Source organism: Hetaerina americana, unplaced genomic scaffold (genome assembly GCF_022747635.1).
Source record: "Hetaerina americana unplaced genomic scaffold, ioHetAmer1.1.p SCAF_5, whole genome shotgun sequence".
Classification (NCBI taxonomy): domain Eukaryota; kingdom Metazoa; phylum Arthropoda; class Insecta; order Odonata; family Calopterygidae; genus Hetaerina; species Hetaerina americana.
The window spans coordinates 91,051,192-91,072,555 of NW_027287095.1; the positions used below are offsets into that span (position 1 = coordinate 91,051,192).

The 21,364-nt window shown below is 37.8% G+C and overlaps 2 protein-coding genes across 2 annotated transcripts in view; both read right to left on the reverse strand.

Annotated features, from left to right (window-relative positions):
• Positions 1–2,887: 2,887 nt before the first annotated feature.
• On the reverse strand, positions 2,888–18,569 carry LOC139693628 (ubiquitin-conjugating enzyme E2-18 kDa). Its single transcript, XM_071591865.1, has 4 exons — positions 18,398–18,569; positions 17,941–18,036; positions 17,680–17,866; positions 2,888–3,708 (listed from the first exon to the last, which is right to left on the reverse strand). Exons 1-4 carry the CDS (start codon positions 18,422–18,424, stop codon positions 3,554–3,556), a joined length of 465 nt encoding a protein of 154 aa, XP_071447966.1. The 5' UTR covers positions 18,425–18,569; the 3' UTR covers positions 2,888–3,553.
• A 125-nt stretch (positions 18,570–18,694) lies between these two features.
• The window catches only part of Mer (ezrin/radixin/moesin family protein merlin), a 52,693-nt gene continuing 50,023 nt past the window's right edge, over positions 18,695–21,364 (reverse strand). Inside the window, exons 11-13 of the mRNA XM_071591757.1 lie at positions 20,269–20,468; positions 19,416–19,575; positions 18,695–18,962 (exon numbers count right to left, since the gene is read on the reverse strand). Coding sequence (XP_071447858.1) covers positions 18,912–18,962; positions 19,416–19,575; positions 20,269–20,468 — 411 coding nt within the window. The 3' untranslated portion in view covers positions 18,695–18,911. The remainder of the gene's footprint in view (positions 18,963–19,415; positions 19,576–20,268; positions 20,469–21,364) is intronic.

A 21,364-nucleotide genomic window follows, 5' to 3' on the forward strand; every position in this document is an offset into this window, starting at 1 on the left:
ACGATGGACAAGGAGAGGGGTTATTAAGAGAAATCCTAAGGAGGCAGGATAAATGGATGAAGGACGTATTGATCAGAAGTCAGATGTTAAAAACTGTAATAGAGGGGGGAATGTTAGGCAAACGAGGAAAGGGCAGGAGCAGGATAGGATTATAGTTTGTTTTTTTTCAGGGTCACAACATATTTTTTTGGTAGTTGTGTCCATCCACAACTTACCTTAACCGGTAGCTTACTTAATAATAGTATTTTTGTAGAAGAATCATTTCTTCCTCTTACAAGATCGTAATACCTTGGAAAAATCTTACTCCTAAAAACTTCAAACCAGAATAATTTGAACTTCGCTACCATAGCACGAAGCAGACTTCAGTCCTAGAGGTCTTCCAACATTTCCCAACGATCCTTGAAAATATATACCCACGGGATTAAAGTCGATTCAATCTCCGATCACTTTAAAAAAACATCACATTAACCCACCCCATAAGAAATTTCGAAATGAAACTTCCACGAAATGATATTTGGATAATTTCGTCTACATCGATTTTGCCCCTTCGAAGTACTCTCCATTCGTAGCTATGCACTTATTCCATCTTTTTTTCCACTGTTTGAAGCACCCTTGAAGTCCTCGGCAGTTAGCCCTTTTAGTTTTGTCGCCGTGTCTTGCTTTGTTGTGTCCAAATCTTCCCAATGACGTTCCCCCATCAATTTTCGCATTTTGGGAATAGGACATAGTCGCAGGGGGCGAGATCTGGCGAATGAGGATGGCGATTGAATTTTTTGCCAGTCACTGGCGAAAAATCAATGCTGGATGTGCAGGTGCATTGTCATGGTTAAGGATCCATCCATCACTTTCGTGTAAAATAGTGTGCACTGTTGATTTTCCTAAATTTATTTCACCTGATATCATTCGGAGTTTTTCGACGATCGGTAAGGGCATGGGACCGCACACGATCAATGTTGTCGTCAAAACAGGTGCTTGAAGGTCGTCCCGGCTTTCCATCATCCGTGGCACCTTGTCGGCCATCTTTAAAACGGTTGTTTTCTGCAGAGCCTTATCCCCGTAAGCAGCTGTCAACATTTCAGTAATTTCTTTATAACTTTTACCTGACTTAACCAAAAAAATTGATGTTGATTCGCTGCTCCGTGATTTCCACTTTCGAAAAACAGTAAAAACAAGGACAACGTAAAATAACCAACACCTGGAACCATACGCACGGCTCGACGATCCGCCAGTCACAGACGGCTCATTGGGTCTGGAGCAACTAGCGGGCGGGGCTTTAGTCCGCATCATGGCCGCCAGATTGCACCCGTTTGCGCATTTATTGCACAAACGACATATACTACCTTGATCAAAAAGTTCCCGGAATAACCACCGTGTGGCGCTCCCATCGTTCCGATTTGAGTTCTGTTTTTTTTTGTTAAATTGGTACATCTGTTGTTGATATTCCCTTTAAATCTTAGTGTCATAACTTGACATTTGCAAAAGTTACGTAGCCAAGAGTACATCTATCTCTGTGTGTGTTGGCGATTTTTTACAATTTCAGAAATGGATTTAAATTTGCAACAACGAACTTGTATTAAATTTTGCGTAAAAAACGGATTTAGTGGCGCACGGACGTTGGAAATGTTGGAAAAGTGTTTCGGCAACGATTCTCTAAAAAAACGGTCGTTTACCAGTGGCACGAGCGGTTCAGAAGTGGTCGTGAGTCAATCGAAGATGATGAACGCAGTGGCAGACCATCGACATCGAAAGTCGGTGAAAAAATTGATAAATTAAAAGAAATGTTGGTCAATAACCGCAAATTAACCATCAGAGAAATAGCGGAGGACTTGAACATTGCCTATGGATCCGCCCAAGACATTGTGGTTAATGATTTGGGTTTCCGTCGTGTAGCAGCAAAGTTGGTGCCAAAAGACCTCAATTTCATGCAAAAAAGAGACCGTGTTGACGTCACAAAAGACATGATTTGCGAGGCTGAATCCGATCCCACATTCATCAAAAGGATCATTACTGGAGACGAGACGTGGGTTTATGAGTACGACACGCAATCCAGACATCAGGCAAGTGAATGGCGTTCACCAAATGAGCCGAGACCAAAAAAACCACGTCGTTTTCAGTCAAAAAAGAAGGCAATGCTGACGGTTTTCATGGATTACAACGGTGTAGTGCATCATGAATTTTTGCCAGAAGGCCAGACAGTAAACAAAGAGTATTATTTGGGCGTTATGAGACGTTTGCGTGAAGCAATTCGCCGAAAGAGACCAGAAATGTGGGCAGAAAACTCGTGGATTTTGCACCATGATAACGCACCGTCGCACAGTGCTATCATTATTCGTAATTTTTTTACGAAAAATGCAACAAATACCATCCAACAGCCACCAAATTCACCTGATTTGGCTCCCTGTGACTTCTTTCTGTTCAATCGAGTTAAAAAACCATTACGGGGAACGCGTTTTAGAAGCCGAGAGGAAGTAATGGAAAAATCGCAGGAAGCACTGATGGACATACCGAAAACCGAATATAAAAAATGTTTCGAGGATTGGATCAAGCGCTGGCATAAGTGTGTTGCAGTTGATGGGGATTACTTTGAAGGGGACAATATAGATTTAGATGAATAAACTTGTATTTTTAATTTTCTGAATAAATTCCGGGAAATTTTTGATCAAGGTAGTATATATTTATCACCTCGAATTGACTTTAAAATCGGATAGAAAAAATCAAATTATTGTTCTATATTGATGATAAAAATAATACACTATCGTTGAGAAATAGAGAACGTAAACAATAAAAGCATGTTTTCTAAGTTAAAGATACTAGTAGGGCATATTATGTGACAAATAAATTAACACAGGGAAATCTGTAAAGAAAGTTTCCACATAGAAAATCACAGTAAATAGTAAATTCCTTTTATTCTGCACAATACCAGTATCTCCTGTACACAAGCTAACTTCACATTATCAGCCAAGATGTGATTTAATAAATCAAATTTCACAAATCTTTTTCCAAAGACAAAGCTCAATCATTTTACAGATTCATTGCTAATGCCATAGCAATGCAACGATCATTACATTGGCTCTCTTAATAATCTTCTTGTAACCAAATCAGTAATCCAACTCACCCACAATAGGCAAGAAAGCTTAAAGAAAATAAAGGAAAAAGAAACCTAGCAATTTCAATAGATCACAATATGGCAAAATTTTGAACAGAAATTGTGGAAAAAATACTGCTGTATTCTTCTGGATATATGTGCTACTTTTCATTATTCAAATTTCTACCAATGTGATATGTTAAACGAGAATAACAACATAAGGGCACACAGCACATAATAAAATTTCTTTCTAGAGTGACCCTGAGAGCTTCACAATCAAACCACCCAAAAAACAAAAGATTGACTGTCACAAAGGAGAGAGATTTCATATGCACACAAGTTGGTTTCACACTTTTGACACATAAATCGATTCTTCACATCCCTTTAAATAAAATATTAGCAATTAATCGCAGTTTTTAACAGTTAAATCCAAGGAAGTAATCCAATTTTAATCAGTCTTAAGCATCTTTAGTCAGATGGTCTCTTCTCACTGTGCTTCTTTGTGTACTCCTCTGCATTCTTCACAAATTTTTTCCGATCCTTAAGGAACTCCTCAGCTAGATCTGCACGCAGAGGATGCTCGGGTTCCGGATCATTTACTAAGGCAACCAGTGCCTGTATCACTGCAACAACAAACAAAAACCACATCTACAATGCAAACCTAAAGCACACTGAATACACAGAGCTCTAAAACATTCCAATTTTATCAAAATCTACCCATGATACCCCATTGGCCACTATAGAGGCTTGCAGCAGGGGAGTGTTGGGACAACATGAGGGAAGAAATCTGTCAAGGGGTTAGTGGTATTAATATGCTAGCATAAAACATTTGTAATTGTGCACACAACGGAAAAACAAATCTGTAACAGTAACTGTTTGATAGTACATCTCTTCAAGTTCACCATGATTGTCTTAACTAATAATGGTGAAAATCAAACCAAGGAAAACTATGGGATACCAGATTTGCAGCGCTCTGAAAATTACAATGCCCAGGAGTTGTACCGGATTGTTACTGCTCTAACACCATCAGCAAATATAAAATTCATGTACTTATATTCCAAACAAATATGCAGCATGTTGCAGTTCAATAACAAAACTTATTAAAAAATATGAAATTTGGTGGTTTCAGATAAGGTACGCACGTTGGCTTATATTGTCAGGGGAGTAATTCCAATGTGGCAAGGGACTTGAATTCTGTCAGTGATGCCGTGTGCCGGTAAAATCATTCAATGGAAACTTCAGCAAAAACAACATCAACCATAAAGAAATCTATATGGCAGGAGTGCTCAACCTGTTTGCATTTCAAGGTGCAGACTTGGATTGGGTAATTTTGACCACCTATTTGGACTGGTCAGAGGGTACGGGAGCTCCACATGGAGTAGGCGGCCTAAGCGACAAATGGCAAAGTGCCTCTCTGGATAACTCTATTACCACTCTTGCCTCCCAAGGCCAACCATGGGAGGCGAGAGTAGTATCAGAGTTATCCTGAACATTAATGAACCTTAGGCAAACCTTAGCTAAAGGGGAACGGTTCAGGTGCATGGAATGTGGCATTGGGATAAGCAGTGCTAGGAAGTGGGGGGGGGGGGCAGGGGCATCCATTACCACTTGTGCTTGCCGTTGTATCAGTGTTTTGGATAGAGAAGGCCAAAGTAATAGCATTATTAGAAGAAGAATTGTACCGAAAAAGGTGTTAAATCAATCTAATTCTGTTTTTTTGGAGATTTTGAGGTCTTCCAGATTAAATTTGCACTTTCTAAGTCTTGTTTTACACAAAGAGTCAATTTTTGAATCAAATATTCAAGGACAATGCAAATTTTTATAAGTTCAATGGAAAGGAAGTTATACCTATATTTCAGTTTCCTAGACCAAAGAACACAATCTCAAATACAAAAAAACATTGTTAATTGCAGTGATTATAAGAAAATGTCACCCAAAAAGGGTTCTTTCTTGCCTGCAATATTAAAAATAATAAAAATCAACCATAGAGATAGAAAGCACAGACTGGTAAGTAGGTGAAAATCAAACAGCTCACGCATAACTGATATGGTGCTATGTCAACAAATTAACACAACTAAAAGAAGTTAAACTCTCGTAAAACATTTAAAAAATAATAATAATCAACAGCACTAATTTTTCAATGGCAGGACTTACAAAAATTAATCTATTTCTTAATGTGAGTGACCTTTCTTTGCATGTGCTTTCAAGGCATATACTCTGGGTTTGTAACTCCCTCTCACTTTCAATGCAGTTTGCCTTTCCTTTCCTTCATCGTTTTTAAAAGGCCTATCCAGCAATCTTCTTTGCAATTCTCAAGTCAATCCACCACAAATAACAAACAGGCTACTAACTGCAGAGGTCTTAACAATTTGGCAGCAAGCCCAAACTTGCAACCTAAATAGGATTTGTCCAAGTGAATAGACAAAAAACAAATTCCCCATGTTTTCCATTCTGATTAAGATCCCCAAGACCTTCCAATTTTCCAGTTAGCTGGACACCTTGATAAGGTGAAGAAGTTTTAATAAAGATAAGGGAGTTGATTATGTGAACACCTTGAGTAATGTTTTTAAGGAAAGACTAATGAAATATTTGAGTCTTTCAAGACGTGAAGAAGAATGGAGGAAATGAAATGAATGGAAATTACACAAACCAACAACCTAGGCATGGTGTGTTTTTAGGAGGAATTCGAAGAAGGCAGGGCAAGTTGATGCGGGAGGAACTTGAGAGAGGCCATGTGATGCTGAAGATGGGGAAGAATGCTGGGAAAGCTAGAAAGCAAAACAATACATATTTTGATTGGAATCAAGGGATGCACAAAATGTGAATTAAAGAATAATTTATATCAGCAGAGGTGTCAACTTCTGTCACGTTAGAAATTTATTGGGATGGCACATTCTGCACTTTGTTTCTATTTGTAATATCTCCTGAACAAACTCGTTATGGGAGTTGTGGTGAGAACCAAATGAAAGCATTCGTTAGTTACCAAGAAAATGATCGTTTTTATGAAAAACTATATTAAAGGGTTAAATATTTTTACATTCATTAAGTAAATCCACAGCTCCAATCAAATATCATCCTTCATTGGATATAACCTTAGCCTTATGATATGGAACCTGAAATCATTTAAAATTTCCTTATTTCTCTATTCAAAAAGAGTTTCAAAAGTTACAAGACATAATGGATAGGATTGCTTAGATGGAGGAAGAGTGGAGTGAAAAAAGGGGCAGCATTTACACCAGGGGTAGTCGGAGGGAGGGAATGGGGGCGAGGGGGTGCACGGTGGATTTTAATGCATCGGGCAATTTGGCAGGGGGAGGGGCATTTGGCAAGAGGAGGGCAACTCCAGGCTTCATTATTTCCAATTAGACAGTAAGCACTCCTTCAGCATCCGATGCATTCCGTGAGTGGTGGGGAGGTAGCGGGAGACAAGATTGAGAATATCGAAGCAGTGCATTTAGGTCCAAGGAATGCACCCGTAAGTGCATGGTAGGATTTTGCTGTTGAGTAATTTGTGGAAGTACTCTTGTTTGACAATGGGTTGTAAAGGCTTCTGCATATTTCTAGAGGGAGGCAGCATTATTTCATACACAGCGGCCATGAATGGAGAGGGGAAACCGGTATTGTTTAGTGTGAGACGGTGGGATGACAATGGCCAAATGAAGAGGTTCTCCGAGGTTCATCGGTTTTATGTGGAGCTAGTGCACTCATTTAAGAATTAACAAAAAGAACAAAATACCTTTTGAAAAGGTTTCTGTGGTATGGTCATGATGAATATCCAAAAATACACAACAATTGAATCCCCAACTTCTCCTCATATTTGGCATCATTGACTCCACGACACATGAACTAAAAAGACACCTGGCCTGTGAATTTACTACCCTTATCGGGAAAAGCATTAACATATTTATGGAACTTGACACACTTTGAGTCAATTAATAAACGTGGGTTGAAGAGAGTGATATGCTCATCAGCTATCAACCAAGTGTCACATTTCAAGAAGCAATCCAGTCAATGATGCGGTGGAAAATGTAAGGAAGCTCACCAGGAACAGCTTTTCAGAAGATTGCCAAAAAATGACAATTTTGTTTAAAATATTTTCTTCTTGTCTAATGGAATCTTTTACAAAAAAATAAAGACATGCCAATGAATTCTTCACTGCCACTTAGCATCATAAATCTACTTATGGAGGAATTGGAAAAAAATGATCAGAAAACCTAGGAGAAAAAGCCAAAGCTATTGACCAGATATGCAGAGGACACTTTTATAACATGGCCCCAAGGAAAGGAAGACTTAAAAATTTTCAAAAACATCTACATCAACAGAACAAGTCCAAACAGATAGAAGAAGACCACAGAATGCCATCCCTTGATAAACCTACTCATAAAAAGAGAAAAAATGGAAGTCTGGGTATTTCAAGAGTTCATAATGAAGGGGCACAATAACTGATACTTGCATGCACCATCTAACCATCACCCTCAAAAGATGTCGAAGGTCATCATGACATTATTACATCAAGCATTTTCATTATTGGGTTTCTGCCCGAGAGAGAAATCATCTGGTGAATGCTTTTGAAGAAAATGACTAACACCAGCTTCATTCTCCACCATGAAGGCAGAGGAGAAATTATTAACGCCATCTAATAAAACCTCAACCTTACCTCAAGAGGTAAGCTTTGGCGCACACGTGCCACAATCCAAATGCAGCAGGCATCACTGAAAACGCCAAATATGGAATGAGATTGGGACACTACATGTTTCCCCAGAAAAGTCACCAGCTAAGCAATGCAAAACACTATTTAATGAAGGTAACTGTTTAAGGCTTCATTTTGCGGAAGTTAACCAACACCAAGATAATGAAAAAACTTGGTTTTATCGACTTAATGATTTATTTATAGGACCCAGGTTTCATCGTGTCATGACATCTTCAGGTATACAGTCTTACATGACATAATATATAAAGCATTGAGAAGTGGAGAGAGATGAGAGAGGGGTTTACAGTTGGCTCGAGAATGGGTGCAATTAGGGGGTAATTAGGCACTGTATGTGCATTCAAGAGAGATTCTGTGGGAGGAGGGGACAAATGCACATCCACTCCTTAACAGTCGGCAAGGCCCCCTTGTTCTGCGTCACCACTGGGGGAAGGGAGTTTAGGGAGCACATTCCAGTCACCACTTGTCCTGCACTGTTTGCCAACGCACCCGCCACCCTCCTTGTATCTGTCCTCGAGTCTGGTCGTGTCGTCACTGTCTCGGCACTATTGGATTCTAAGGGGACGATAAGGCGTGGGAGGGAAGCACTTTTCCGTTCACCAGGAGAGGGCATTGTTGATGTAGTGCTGTGCTTTCTCTGGGGACTTTAGGGCACCCAGTCTTCTTCAAAATGGAGAACTATCACCACAGAACTGCGTGAGTCTCTTGCGAGGTGGCTAGCCAACCTTGAGTCCACTTTCTTCTTCTCGAGACATTTTTGAGTTTCATCACCCTGAGGTCTACGATTCTCCCCACCTTGCCAATGCATAGCGCTGGGCCGTGGGGATCACAAACGCAGGGAATAGACACCACTTCTCCTCATGCCGGCATTTTTATCTTTAGCAGTGAATTATAATTTTGTAGTGGTTGAGAGGAAACAAGGAAGGAAGAGAACTCATTCCAAATATTTACAATGATGGAATTGGCATTAAGAATTACCATATTTTTCCATACATCCTGCACAAATTAGCTAAACAAAAAGTATTAGTGTAGGGAAAAGCAACCGAAATGAAAAATATTCCCAATAAGTCAAAATTCTAAATCAAGGTACCATATGAAGGTAATTTCAAACAGTGAATTGTAAAAATAAATTAGTTGGAAACCATTATTTAATAATCTCATTTCACTATCTCTTTTTCTGAATCCCAGCAACTAATGTTCACTGTCACAAATGCAAGGTACTTTCCATTCATACCAGCGCACATCAAGGTTAGCAGTCCTCAAGGGTGTATGTTTAACAAAAGGTTGACCAAAATATAACCTGACAACTATAATTGTAACATTGTTTGTTTTCATGATGCTAAGGTTTTGGAGATAAGTTGGAGATGAAATCTCACAAGCAAAATTGTCAAATGAAGAAAAATTGAAATAAATTCATGGACCCACAACAAAAAGTTCAAATACCGGATAATTTACCCAATTCCTAAAAAATCAATATTGATTCAATCCATCTAAAGTTCCCAAACAAATTATGAGCTAATTCCATTGCTCCATATGCAACTTATCTACAAATTGCACTAACTTCAACGCATTTATTGGAAAGCTCTCACAGCTCGCATGTTATCAAATAACTCGTAGTTATAACACAATAACGCGGAATATTATTAAACAAATTTAGATAAAACTAAAAACAAGACATAAACATTAAAAACCATTACTGCCATGTCACTCATAACCATGAACATCTTCATCTGAATTAGCTTTAGATGAATCAAAAGTTTGTTTTCTGTAATTATTTCCAGCACTTTAGTGTCTGGTATGTTATAATGGAGTGAACGCTCTTGCAGCCAGAGGATTGTGGAGATTATGAATGCTTCCGGCTTTCACCGTGCATGCTTGCCATCTGCTCATAACTGGCAGGACGCTAAAATTACAGCAGGCATTGCTGCTCTCCAATCGGTTAATTTTGGCACATCCATTTCTAAATGCTGTGGAGCTGGTAAAGGTTTTCACTGTTGATCTTTATCTGATTTTATTTATTTCAATTGTGTCATGGATGAGCCTAGGGCAGTGACATGACTCTCTTTATATCATGCTGACTTTATATATGTTTGTTTATCTAACACCCAGGCTCGTTCTACCTCAGGTGAGAGGTGGAATTGTTTGTTTTTCAAGGCTCTCCAGGGTTCCTGGAGTCTACACATAATTTACCTGCCTGTCTGTCCTACAGAGGACTTCCCACAACTGCACTTATTCTCACACACTCCATCGAAGGCAGGGCGAGGGACGGGGTTCTTCAGTCAGGGTGGCATACCACCTGCATTTTTGGCAGAATTTAAGCGTGTCACAATGCCATACCCTTGGAGTATCCTGACAATTTTTTCTTTGGTACCTCCCACATAAGGAATACTGCTGCTGGAGTGATTCTCACCCATGATTTTCTCTACAGCCAGCTGACATTTTCACTTATTTCTTATCATTCTGGTTAATGCTTCCAGATTTCATTTCCTCAACCTTATACCCTGTTTTTTCCCTTCTAATCTGATATTACACTTAATTTGTAGTAAATCACGATTGAAATTCACATCAGGTCCTGGGAAACTGTAAATTAATCATACTTCCTAAATCTGTGCCTAACTACACGAGTATTATTGAATTTTCTTATTCACTTTTCAGCATCCACAGGCATTTTCCATGCACTGCCTTTTGTGGTGTCTAAACCAAGTGTTGGTGATGACTAATCCCTATCTCCTGCAGAACTCAATTGCTTTCTCTCCGCGGTCATTCCTCGTGCCTAAACCGTAGTCCCCGACCTCGTCACCATCTCTTCCTTCGCCTACCGTCGCATTCCAATCCCCCATCACTATCAAATGTTTCCCTGCAGGAACACACGCGATCATGTCCTCTAACTGATCGTATACCCTATCGACTTCTTCCTCCCTATGATTGCTTGCAGGAATGTTTACCTGAACAACAACCAAGTTTGTCGGTTCTGCTTTTACTCCACTAAAAACATTCTATCACTCACCTGCTCTCTGTGTATTATGCTTCTTCCTACCTTTTTATTTAAATGCATTGCCACTTCTGGCTAGCTCTCTTCCCATCCACTGCACATTAGTCAGTACGGTCACTACTGTAATCTTTGGCACCATTCCATCTCAACTCAAACAGCCCTAAAATATCTATATTTACTCTCTTTATATTTTATAATTTCCCAATCCTGAACATCGTCCTATTTAATTCTTATTCTTACTGGTTTTTCCATATTCTGTGTTGCTGCCATTGATTTTGCTTTACCAGTAATTTGTGAGATGACAATTGAGGAAGTCTTGCCTCTCCCGCTGCCAAGCATCCCCCCCCCTCACTGGGGTCAGATGCCTTGGCAGTTGCCTCGCTGAGGAACAAATGCTGTGAGGACTACCTTCCCTCTGGCTCCTACACTTACCATCTATCTGGCAAAGTGGCCTTACCAAGAGCAATTGTCAATCTTCCCACCAATGCAGTCCCGGAGTCATCAGAATGCACATGCTCTTCCACCACTCTAAGGTTGATGTCAATGGGGAGAGATCATTTATAACATCTTCAGGTATTTCACTGTTTTCTGAAATGAAACCTTTTATGTCCAATTTTAGCACTGTAGTGCTTGGTACATTGCCTAATGCTTTTATGGAGCCCATTTTTTTCACAAAGGCCAAATCTTGTGGATTTATAAATATAAAGCTTCATATTTTGTCAAATTTAGCTTTAATAACCCTACTCAATTGCATTTAGTCTTAAATTGCATTCTTCCACTAATTCTGTCATCTGGAATGCAACTTCAACCTAGAAGACTTATTTAAGGATAATTCCAGTCAATGAATCTTCAGTTACTCCACTTGGAATATTTGCCAAATTTGAATGTATTTGTTCACTAAATCTTTCTAGATTATCAGTAATATGCACATGGGAACAGTCCATTGCTAAGACAGATTTTGGATTAAAAAGAGCAGTCCAGAGGGAGATTAGAGCTGGCAGGACCTTTAACTATATTACTCAGATATGCAGGATCCACAACCACACACATTTTCTTCCACTTCCAAGGTTTAATTGCCTGACTTTGGCTACTCCCATCATTGGCCAGTTTCAACTGTATTTCTTTCCATAAGAACCTATGATGGGTGCGGCTTTTGTTTCCCATTTGGTCCTCTTCGTCAATCACTTTGCCCTCATGGCAACACAACTCTCACAGCTCAAATATACACCCCATGTGTATTTGATGTCTCTAAAATAACCCAATTAAGAATTCATGTCCTTTGCAATCTGGCTGGAAGCATCTCTTGCGCCTCATCGCACGTTTCTTCTGGTGTAAACATATTAGGACTGCTTCTTCTTGCCTCCGTCCCCTCGCATCTTAAATGCCTAAGTTCTAGGTTGCCTCACGACTCTAATTTTCTTGAATACCTTTCCTTCTTTTTCAAAATCAATGGCTTCAAGCTTAAAAATCACTGAGTATGATTCTCTCAGCACAGTAATTTATTTCTCCGCTGGTAACTTTGAAAGGAGCAGTTCTTAAAGTCGAAAACTAAACACTAGAAGACTACACGTGCTCACAGACCAGAAGCAATGGTGACTGATCAATCCCTCTTTTCTCTCATGAAAGATCATGCCACAACCAAATCATATCGCTCAATAAAAAATTAACTCAAGGTAATGAAAATAAAATGCACAAGAATAATAAATGTATAACATATAACATCGCTCGGAATCATACCATCGACACATATAAGCAACACGCACCTTAACCATTAATTTGTTCATTAAAACTGTCTTCATTCAGCCTATAGATGGACCGTGCACTACCTTAACACTTTCATGAGAATTGAATAGTTCAAGGCACATTGTACCTACCACGTTTGCATTACCCATGCATTTTCACAAACATTAAAAATATATGGAGCATGCAATTGATTAGAAACTGGATAGACCATCTCAGAAAAGAGAAATGCAGCATTATGCGATGGCTATTCCAGCGGTTCATGGCTATATAGGACCATGCGGAAGGTATTTGACAGAGTTAACTCAGCACAATTAATAAACATTTAGCAGAAGACAGGAGTAGACTGGAGAGAGAGATGACTTACACAGAATCTCAAGACTGCATTAACATGGATACTGAATGGAGAGAAATTTTGCAGAATGATAGGCAGGACTGACATTTATCACTGAGCTTCTAAATATACACAAAAAAGGAAACCACAAGAGTGGCATGACAAAAGGGGAATGCAAGTGGGTAGGAAGCACTCTTCAAATCAGTTCGATCAGCATATGATCATGCATTCAATAGCCAGTAATCCAAAAGTTTACAATATTTAGCTCGCTCAATAAAGAAGCAGTTTGATATGCAAAGGGCAATAATCAATCCTATGAAATTTAAAGTAAAAAGGTCTTATGAAACAGGAAGGTAAAAACATACATTAAAGTTAGGATCCAAATTGGAACAAATATAGGTCACTTATTTAGGATGTGCTTCAGAGGAATACTCAGGTAAGCAGAAAGGCCATTAAAAGAATTTCATTAGTCATAGAATGCTATTCAAGGAGGAAGGAGTTGATGATGGGAGACCATATGTAAAGACGAGAGAGTTGAAAATTGAAATATGGAGTTGGATGGGTTTTGAATGATTTAAAAACTTTGCCATTGAGGGAAAAGGATTAGTGCTGATTGGAGGTCTTGGAGATGTGGCTGGGGAGGAAAATGGAGAGAATTAAATGGACAGAACGAAAAAAAAAACAAAAGCAATTCCAGGCAAGGAGAGGAGATTATTTGGAACATTTCAAAGAAGGCACAACAAGTGGATACAGAAGTGTAGCTATATGTGTGTGTGTGTGTGTGTGTGTGTGTGCGCATATACTGATCCCAATAAAATATATCACAGATTTCCAAAATATGGTCGCCAGTAAATCTTAAGCATCTTCAGAAAAAACAACAGTTACGAGTGCTCCTTGTAAATCTTATTTATTGAATTTATTTCAATTGTCAAGGTAGCTAATGCATCCAAGTATTTATTTAAATGAAAGGGAACTTCAATTGTTAATAATGCATTATGTTCTTCCTTTGTAATTTTCAGTAGAACTCGTAATGCTGGGAAGTAAGGTCACAGTACCTGTTCTCCGGAACACTTAAATTTTACCACCCGCTGTCGAAATATCACTCTCACAATTACTTTTTGTTGCTAAATTATAGAAGAATATAGGAGCTGATGTTCTGTAGGGTTTTCAACACAATTCAATAAACAGTACTTGAGTTCCATTAGATTTTAACGAGCCTTCTACTGGTGAATATTGTTAATTCAGCCTTTAACCTACGACTGTTGAAAATAAGGAGTTTGTTTACGTGGGTCACTTGATAATTCCTTAGAAATTCCAAGAGATGGCTCTAGTATTATCTGAAAAGTTTCCCTTTCAGTGAGCCTCACCTCTCACTAGACTGCTGTTTATTATTCAGCTATATCAATCCATCATGTAGTTTCATTTTCATAGTCGAATTTTAATTACAGAAATTGAAAGAAAGTTTTGAGCAGTGAATGAAAACTTCCATTTAAAAGGATTAACATCGAAAGAGATCAAAGAAGAGTTGGACCAAGTTCATGGCACCTCTGCTCCTGTGTTTTTGCGACTGTTTACAATACGGTAAACGTGGCCATACATCCACAGATGAACATCATTCAGGACGTCCAGTGGAGGTGATTTCCACCAAAATGATTGCCAAAATCAACAATATGGTTTTGAGTGATCAATGAATGAACCTTCGCAAAATAGTTCGATCCAAGATAGGCGCTGTGTTTGCTTTAAGACGTGAGAAAACCCAACTATTTGGTCGATTTGGAGGCTGGTTTGATGCTTTTCCATTGCTATCCTGTTGATTTTTTGCACCGACACATAACTGTGAATGAAACGTGGATACATGACTACACTCCAGAGACAAAGGAATAGTCTGAACAGTGGGTTTCTAAAGGTCATCTGATTGCAAAAGAGGAGGATAATGAAGAAATCGGCCAACAAGGTGAAGACCACATTTTTTTGGGATGCACAAGGAATCATCTATAATGACAACTAGCGAAAATGACAAATGAAGAGTAGAATCATGCATTTTTAATGCATTGGTCAAACGAAGAAATCAAGACTAAACATTCTCATTTGGTAAATAAAATCTCAATTATCTTCTATCATGAAAATGCAAGGGTGCACACCTGCACATTTTTGATGGCTAAAATTACAAAATGAAGGTTTGAATTATTGCAGCATCTATTGTGTTCACGAGATTTCATCCCCAGAGACATTTTCAAACTTGGAAAAATGGTACAGGAGAAAAAAAGTCATATTGTATGAGGTCATCGCCAACATTCATGCTTATTTTGAGTACCTTCTGAAGTTCTGTGCTATGTTCAGCTTAAAAAAGTTGGAAAAGGGATGGGAAAATTTCTTTTAGATGAAAAGAGACTATGTTGAAAAGTAATCTGGTACCTTATGCAAAGCATGTGTTTTTCAATTCCTACATTACAAGTACATTCATCCTGATAGTACTGACAGTATAATTTTTCATATTATAACTAAAGAGATCTAAATGTGGAAAAGTTACAATCATACATATTGTGAAACTTAGAAAAATATAAACAAATAAGTGTTTATTTAGATACGTAATCTGATAAATTATTTAATTTGAAACACAAATTATTGTTTTCCATTAAAAAACGATCGATAAAATACTATACTGTTACATATTTTTTTATTTGTTCATGCTACAATCAGTACTTGGGGAGGGTTGCGCCCAGTATTAATGACCCACATTATTCAATATTTAGTTTCAAATAAATTTTTTGCAATTTTTTCCCATTGGATTTTATCATACAGGGAAAGAAAAGCCCAAGACATAAATGGGCTCCTGCATTAAGAGCTCTCTCCACTTGTTTCATCATTCATTATTAAATGTTATAATGAATTAGTGCTGCTAAACAGTTTTCTTTGTATGTAACATTACTGGACACCGAAATACCACGTCCTCATTCTTTAGTTTAATTGCAAATTATTAGTATTGGTAATCTACCAGTTAATATAAGTTTTGAATATAGACTGAACAACATTACAACGATTACTTCCTTACCTTTCCAAACAAAACACACCACCTGGCACCCCAACTACAATTAGACATTGCAATTCCATTATTCCTTCCACCAAACATCCCTATCCTGGTCCTGCCCTTTCCTCGTTTGCCTAACATACTCCCCTCTATTACAGTCTTTAAAATTCTACGGCCGATCAATATGCCCCTCATCCAGCCTCCTTATGATTTCTCCCAACAATCCCCTCTCCTCACCCACCATATCAAGCACTTCATCATTTGTTTTCTTCTCTGTTCACTTCACCTTCTCCATCCTACACCACAACCACATTTCCAGAGCCTCTAATCTATGCATATCATCCTGCTTCAGGGACCAGGTTTCCACGCCATACACAAGTGCCCTCCACGTCAGAGAATTATGAGGGTCTTTTCTTAACATTATAACTCAATGTCCCAGGCATCAACTCCCTCCTTGTGAACGCCTCTTTGTCAAATGCAAACCTTCTTACATCCCTACTACTTTAGCCATTTGGGTAAATAACACTTCAGAGATATGTAAACAGTTAAATGTCAAATATTTGAGTTGCTCAATTTGTATACCTTGTTCCATGGCTGTTTTTGTTCTTCACAAAGGCAGAAAGAATAATGCATCCCCATGAGTGACCTCGAAATAAGACCTAAGAACTAGATCATAAAATTAGCATCACTTTCACATACTTGCACAATACTTTTTTCAACTAATGAAAATTCTATCGATGGCGATGAAGATATTTGAAATTGACTGGAATAACCAAATTCAGAGTTTTTTATTAATAAGTCAAGCCCTCAGAAATTATAGCAAAAATAAAATGTTGCAAGCCAGAGATGCCCTCTCCTGAAACTTGTTCATAGACTCAGTTCAAGCATAGGCATAAAATAAAATGCCGTTAAAGTAAATTAAGAGTAGAACGATTAGGAAAAGCTGGATAATAATGAAAAGGTTTCCAAGAAAATAAATTAGATTTTCGAATACCTTCACGGTTATATAAATAATGTGGAGAAAAATCCACAGGGCAAAGCAAGCCATCACAATTAATACTTTTTACCTCTCCATACGCTCTTCCATAATTTGAATCTACAAATGATAATAGGAATTTAGCTATAATCAATTATGCCTTTAATATTAGAAATATCCTGCTTTACAGCCGAAATTTCACGAGATTTTAGTGAAGAATTTATATATACTGTCACTTAGTGGGCAAACTGCCTTATTTCAGACACTGGTGGAGAGTAATTAAGGCAAAACATAACATCCCGGAGCATCTATCACAAGGAAGAATGCACTGATTTATTCTAAAACTGCGGGCAGGAAGGTCAACAAATATTCATGTTAATACATGATTAGGCGGGTGTAACGGTCATTTGACGACCAAACGCAGTTCACCCACAAAACTTTCCTACCAGCATTCAAGCAAATGTTGAATCTGTCACTACTGAGTATCCTATGGCAATGAATGTTTTCCCGTGTTCTGTTCTCGCGAACAAGGGCCTGTCAGACTGAATGTCAAAACAATATGCCCATCCACTTGTGGCATTTCGCATATCAAATATTACGGGCTGCTATCTCACTCACCCATGAATTTTTGAACGAATATACACGTGAACTTATACGGACTTAGCCGTTTCCACCCTAAAATAACACAGACTATTATTAGATATAATGCCTTTTACATCCATAATTGGCCATTGTGCAAAATCATCTACCGGTGCCGAGTATCCGCCAGCAAGGATAAGGCAACTGAATTACTTATACAAAATTAGACATGCTTACCTTGATCAGTTTTCGTCGCTGGTTTCCAATTTTCAGCACTAATAATCGGTAAGCAAACCTGACCTTTTTCGTCAATATTCGGATGGTATATTTTGGTTTTAAAACTTATTTTTGGAGGCTTAAATGGATACTCTGCAGGAAACAGAATTTCGATTCTGAAGGCACCTTTGTTGTACGGGGAATTGTCCTGGGAAAAATAAAAGAACAGGTTAACCAATAATGCACTAAGTAAATACCATTTACATGAATCAACCTACTTACTGGAACAATTAGTCCTTGCCATGATAATATATTTGAGTCATCTACTTGTATATCTCGAAAAGATTTTAATCCTGAACCACGAATGTCCTGCAATTCCTGAAATGAATCACTTAATTACATTTGTGCCAATTACCTAGTATACGGTAGCCATGAGGAAAACAAATAAGACAAAAAATTCGCTCCAAATAAAATACAAAGGATTTCTCCGAATTAAGGAAATCCAGTAAGGATGCATTGTTAAACGATAATAAAACTTTGTATTTGGTACACCGAAACGTTAAAACTCATCGAGAACGATGCATGGTACATAACCACAGACAAACAAATAAGTTACGCCTAAATAACACAAAAGATGAATTGAAATATAATTCCCAGTTAATTACAAATTTCCTCTGGCTTTTCCGAACAATTTAAGCTCAATCAAACCGTATATCATCGAAAATCTTAACGTCATTACCTTTTGCAACCTCCTGGTCGCCGCCATGTTGGTAACGAATAAACGATTAAATCTGTCACTAACATATATTATTAGAAATATCTAAATGCTCAACAGTTATTTTTCCTATATTATTAATTTGATATTATTTAAAACATTTTCCTCTTTCTCCAGCAAATTAGCCTAGCAATACAAACTTTCCCCTACAGTATTGTTTTACAACTAATAAAATGATGAGTAGCAGAATTCGTCATTCCTATGACATGGTTACTTAAGTCGAAGAAAATGACGACACGTAATTATCATAACAAGCACAAATCACAAGCCTTGACATTTATTTTGAAAACACATCATAATACATATACTAAATAGGAAACAACATTATATAGAAATGACTGATAATAAAAAAACTTCAGTAAATGAAAGTCTTCAGCAAAGGCACATAATATTTTCTCCGCCACGTCTTCTTCTTCTATTTGAAATTGTTTATTCTACAGCACCTTTAGTCGTAGATCACAGTTTCCTTCACACACTTTCACAATTCTTCAAAAAATGCCACCCGCGCTTTGGTAGACCCAGATTTTACCTGGAAATAAGATGACCCGTTATTAAGAAATAGTCCACAAAAGACACCACAATTAATTAGTCAAAAAAGGAAATAATAACTTCACAACGACGAGCAATTGGCTTCAATTGAATTTTCTTAAGGGTACACTCGGTACTTAGGCAAACATTTGCTCGGCCCTTAAAACTATTGGGACACTAAACCGGTGAGATTTAATGCCTGAACGATTTTATTATGTATTGGAGAGGAGTCAACGATAACGGGCGCGTTGGATGAGTTTTGCAACCGGGGAACTAATAGGATTGAGGCTGAAAACAATAAACACTAAGTATTCACTATTTATGTTTTGATTTCAGGAATTAATTTGAAACATTTTTCCCAGGAAATTTATATTTCGCCATATAAATACACACAACTAAGCCAAGATAACTTGATTATTTTTACGCATTTTGTTGAAAATGACGATTTACTCACTTTCCTGAGTGTAGAGTATTTATTTTCTCCCATTCTCACTTGCTCTTCATGGAATTGGTCCAATTCAGTTTGCTTCTCCCCTACCTTCAATACTTCTATTTCTGAGCGAAGCTCTCTTAACTGATTCTGAAGATGTTTACTCTTTTCTAGGTATTCAACCCTGGAAACATTACAAAGAAATCAATAAAATAAAAATCAATGCAAAAACAATTGGCGTAAGCAAATACAAAGTGGAAAAATTCTTATCATTCATCAATATTATCATAGTTTATCAAGCAAACAAGTTTTATTTTTACTTTAAAGCACTGGCACTGTGATTAAATTTCACCTAATGAGGAAAAGAATTCATTAAAAATAGAAGTTCCATTCATTAGGACAAGGTAATGAGGTTTTGACATGTACAAGGGGAACATACAGGTTATTGTAACACCAAGTGAAGTGGCCGTGAACATCACTATTTTTTCAACATTGGTAACATTATTTGCAATACCAAAATATATTTAATGCAATGTCAAAGCATCTGCATGATTGAAGACTTATGGTGAGATTTAAAAAAAATAAATAAGTATATCCTTCAGAGATAAGGCTCGATGCCTTCAAAATGTTTATGTATTTAACCTAAACAATCACAGCATATTTGACTATAATGTGAAAACGTCACAACTAAGTCAAGAGTCTAGCATTTAAATATATCAATCAAAAACACTGAAACTGATTAACTATTAATGATCTTTGAAGGGACCTTTAACTTAAGCATTAAATTAAAAATATATCCCAAGATTTTTCCATTTCCCAATAAGTTATAAATAAATATCTTAAGTGTAATACAAAGAAGATGATAATGGAACCACACCTTTCCTTTTCAATTTCAAGAGATAGCTGCTCCATGTCTCCATCAGCTATTAAGTCACAGGAATTAAGATCTACAGTCATTGGTTCAGGCCCCAAGTGCAGTGCTTGGAGATCCGCCTGGAGATCTGGGGAAACCATCTGGCTGGCAGGATATAAATGTTGCGGGACCGGTTGCAGGAGGAGGCAGGATCCATTCTTGCTCTGTAGGGAGAAAGGAAGAGTTAAAAGAGTGATGGCATTCCATCATCAGCCAATGGAATGTCACTATATTGCGAAGCATGTGCTCAAGAAACATTCTGACTTCAGTTGGGCTCCTATTGCACATATAATCTTTATTTTGTGGCCATAAGCAATTGGTGTTCACCCTATGCATTTTTCTCCAGCAACGACCCTAATATAATTTAGATGGCATGAGATTAACTAAAAACACGATTGGCACGCTTTAAATAAAAAACTTTTCACTAAGGGATCAGTCATGAGACCATGATTTCTAGGCCAAATGTAATTATGCAATTGACCACTCACTATGGTTTCATTAATTACTTTGAATACCAAAGAGACTCCATGAAAATTCTAACAAATTAAATCACACTGAAAAATATTCTGAAATTGCAAAATTCACCGGATACATGAAAAAATTACAAACAAAAGTAGCATCCACAGGGCCTAAATAAATTATTAATGATTAAATTTGCAACTTTCGCTGTTGTAACCAAGCCTTTGTATGAAAATTTAGCAAGTTTGATAGAATTGGATGGCTCCCACTCGGTCTTCTGTCACAATGCACACCTGCACCGGTAAACGCATGGCTCTAAGGGCTTGTACCGCCTGTATGGAGGGCATCATGTCTATCTAAGGTTGACGGGAAGGTTACTCTTCTGAAGAAGTACATGGCTTTTGGTTGAAAAGCAATAACATGCCGCACCAATGGGGCTGCATGGGTTGGCCTGAATGCAACTTTATATGATGAATATGAATCCATATCAGCAATCCTATGTGAATATTCCTCCATTGCCGATCATTTGCTATTGTTCGAGCTTTCTGAGGAAAATACGTCCTGCATTCACTTGATAATAGTTCTATGTTCTGAAAAACTA

Coding starts and splice junctions, on each gene's coding strand:
- LOC139693628 (XM_071591865.1), bottom strand. CDS start 18,424: ATGGCGGCGACCAGGAGGTTGCAAAAG. Junction 17,867..17,940: donor GGCAAGGACTAATTGTTCCA/GTAAGTAGGTTG, acceptor TATTTTTCCCAG/GACAATTCCCCGTACAACAA. Junction 3,709..17,679: donor AGCGACGAAAACTGATCAAG/GTAAGCATGTCT, acceptor TTGTTGTTGCAG/TGATACAGGCACTGGTTGCC.